Source organism: Brassica napus, chromosome C1 (genome assembly GCF_020379485.1).
Source record: "Brassica napus cultivar Da-Ae chromosome C1, Da-Ae, whole genome shotgun sequence".
NCBI lineage: Eukaryota > Viridiplantae > Streptophyta > Magnoliopsida > Brassicales > Brassicaceae > Brassica > Brassica napus.
Window position 1 is genome coordinate 18,883,717 of NC_063444.1, and position 3,175 is coordinate 18,886,891.

The 3,175-nt window shown below is 35.7% G+C and overlaps 1 protein-coding gene across 1 annotated transcript; it reads left to right on the top strand.

Moving 5' to 3' along the window:
- The first annotated feature begins 384 nt into the window (after nucleotides 1-384).
- On the top strand, nucleotides 385-2,535 carry LOC106377116 (BAHD acyltransferase BIA1). The gene has a single exon (XM_048744593.1). It carries the CDS (start codon nucleotides 989-991, stop codon nucleotides 2,330-2,332), a length of 1,344 nt encoding a protein of 447 aa, XP_048600550.1. The 5' UTR covers nucleotides 385-988; the 3' UTR covers nucleotides 2,333-2,535.
- Nucleotides 2,536-3,175: the final 640 nt, after the last annotated feature.

A 3,175-nucleotide genomic window follows, 5' to 3' on the forward strand; every position in this document is an offset into this window, starting at 1 on the left:
GCTTAGGGCTGTCTCCAAGAGTGGTGTTGGTATCAGATATTTAAACCAAGCGAGTGGAAACCGATGTCGTTTTTCATTATTTTAATGAGTGGTTACAATTAGCGCGTACAATTCTCAATCACAATTGGTTTTTGCAAATTGATATTTACAACTTCACACGTAATCAAAACCGGTTATTACTTCTAATATTAATACATTGTTTTACTCAACCGGTTTTTTGGTTTAGCATCCATATTGAAATGTGCTTAATCGGCTAACTATATAAACACAACTCTTGTTCACTAAACCTATGTTTTTTATATCAAAATAGTCATACTTGTTAGCTTAACAACCATAGGACTATGCTCTCATCGAAACACTTTCGCTTTAGGAAATCATAAACATTAGAACTCATATTTCAAACTAAGATGCCTATTAGTTGGCTTGTAAAAAAGATCCATCTTCTTATATGTTTGTCTTAACCGCGAAATCAGTTGGCTATATATATCAGAGAGAAACCCTTTAACTCCACAAATAATCAAAACCGGTTATTACGTACAACATCAATACACTGTTTACTTAACCGGTTTTCAGTTTTAGTATCCGTATTGAAATTTGCTAAACCGGTTTTTCAAGAATAAGAAAAAACGTTTTTGAACTTTTGAAAGTTTAGAGTGAAGTGGATAAAGAAACTGATTTTTCAAGTGCTTATATTACACAACATTAGCCACTACATATTTATAGAGAAAACAGAACACTCTCGATCTTCTCTATGCCATAGCGTTATTTTAGACTTAGGGATACTAGTTTCTGTATATAGCCCATAATTTTTGACTTATACTTAGGCTATACAACAAGTAAACTCAGAGACTTTTTCATACCAAAAAAACAGTTACCTTGACTTGTTACTCTTCTTTTCCCACGTTTTATGTTTTTCGGTTTGAAAACAAATAGGCATCATTCAACAACTTTGAATTAAAACTTGACTTTGAGGTATCAAAGAAAGACAATGGAAGTGAAGCTAGAAGAGACCGGAAGAGAAGTGATCAAGCCTTCTTCACCTGCACCTCATGACCGCCTTCAACTTTCCGTGTTGGATCTCACCTGTCCAGCCATTTACGTTGCAACCACCTTCTTGTACAAATCCACAGCCAGAGAGTCACCGGAGATCATATCCCGGAGGCTGAAAATATCTCTATCCGAGACTCTGTCACATTTCTACCCTCTAGCTGGAAGACAAGATGGCCTCTCCATATGCTGCAACGACGAAGGAGTGATCTTCACTGAAGCACGAACCGATCTCCTTCTCTCAGATTTCCTGAGAAACCTCAGTACAGACTCTCTTGCAGCATTCCTCCCTGAGATCGATCAGGGAGAATCTGCTGGGACGTGGCCGTTGCTGAGAGTCAAGGTCAGTTTCTTCGGGTCAGGATCTGGAATCGCGGTCACTGTTGGCATCTCTCACCAGATCTGCGACGCGACCTCATTGTTGACCTTCGTACAAGGCTGGGCGGCTACAGCAAAAGGGACTACAACATCAACATGTACTCCTCACTTTGCAGGAGCCACAATATACCCTCCTCCAGATACCTCCTTCAGGTCTCCTTCTATCGACGACGTTTACGAGCTTCAAGGAAAATGTGTAACCAATCGACTCGTCTTCAAATCCTCAAAGATCGATGAGCTTAAATGCAAGGCGGCTAGCGAAAGCGTCCGGACACCTACGCGCGTGGAAGCCATCATGTCGCTTATTTGGAGATGTGCTGCAAACGCCTCACGGTCTAACTCGGTATCCCCAAAGCCAACGGTTATGACTCAAGCGATGGACTTGAGGCTTAGGATCCCCTCTAATGTTTTGCCACAAGACTCCATGGGTAATCTACAAACTTGTTTCTTTGTCAAAAAAGGGGCAGAGAGCGAGTTAGAGATCGACGAAATGGTGGCTGACTTTAGAAAGACCAAAGAAGAATTCAGCGAGATGATCAAAGAAAATCTCCAAGGGTGTGATAATGATACTACTAACATCACCACCACCACACTTGGCCAGAACTTGCTGACTGCGATGGGAGATTTTGTGTCGGAGTGCTACAAACCGGACGTAGACTTATACACAATGTCTAGCTGGTGTAAGAAGCCTTTCTACGAGGTTGATTTCGGATGGGGTAATCCGGTCTGGATGGGACCTGCTTCACATACCGTCTACGATAACATGGTGTTCGTGGTTCTGATAGATTCAAAGGATGGTGAAGATGTTGAAGCTTGGGTGGGCTTACCCGAACAAGACATGCCTGTTTTCCTATGTGAGCAAGACTTGCTTGCTTATGCCGTCCTAAATCCCCCGGTGTTGATCTAAACAAGCATTCAACATCTCAGTATATGGAGGAAAGTTGTCGTTGATATATCTAAATAAAGCTATATGTATGATTTAATAGATTGGTGTGATTTTGTATTTCTGTGATATGGTTTGTGTTTTATGTTGTCTATTTGGTGCGTTTAAAACTTTATTATTGTGCGTACTCTTATGGTTTATCCCCTATATATTAATTAAAAACATTACAATTTTTTTTATAGTAATATGTCATCACTATCACTACGATTTCTTAAAATCTTTAAAGAAATATATTGGACCATCTAATTATATAATGATTTTTTATTAAATTAACCATAATTTGGCTAAAGTATATATATGACAATTAATGATTTTGAATAATAAAGATTTGATAAAAATTAGTGTATATTATATCATATTTGTTTAATTTTAAACTATTAAAATAAATTAAACAGTCACATTAACCTTATAATAAAAATTTAGATTTTTATGTATATGTTTTATTTTGAATTTTTAAAAATAAATATAAATTACTAAAACTGTTAAGAGTTTTACATTCAAATTTTGGGATCCATGGTTTAATCTTTTTGTTATGACAAGATACAAATGATTACAAAATCATATAAGTAAAAAATCTAATTTAATTATTAAAAGTCTAATATAAATCATATATGTTGTATCTTCATTTTTTTGTTTAATTTTATATTATTAAAAAAATAAACAATCAAATTAAGTATTTAATAAAAAAATTAGATTTTCCGTATGTGTAATATTTTGAATTTTTTAAAATGACTATAAATTACTAAAATAGTAAAAATCCTACATTGAAAATTTTGTGATCAACGGTTTAACTTTTTTTTTGTTCAA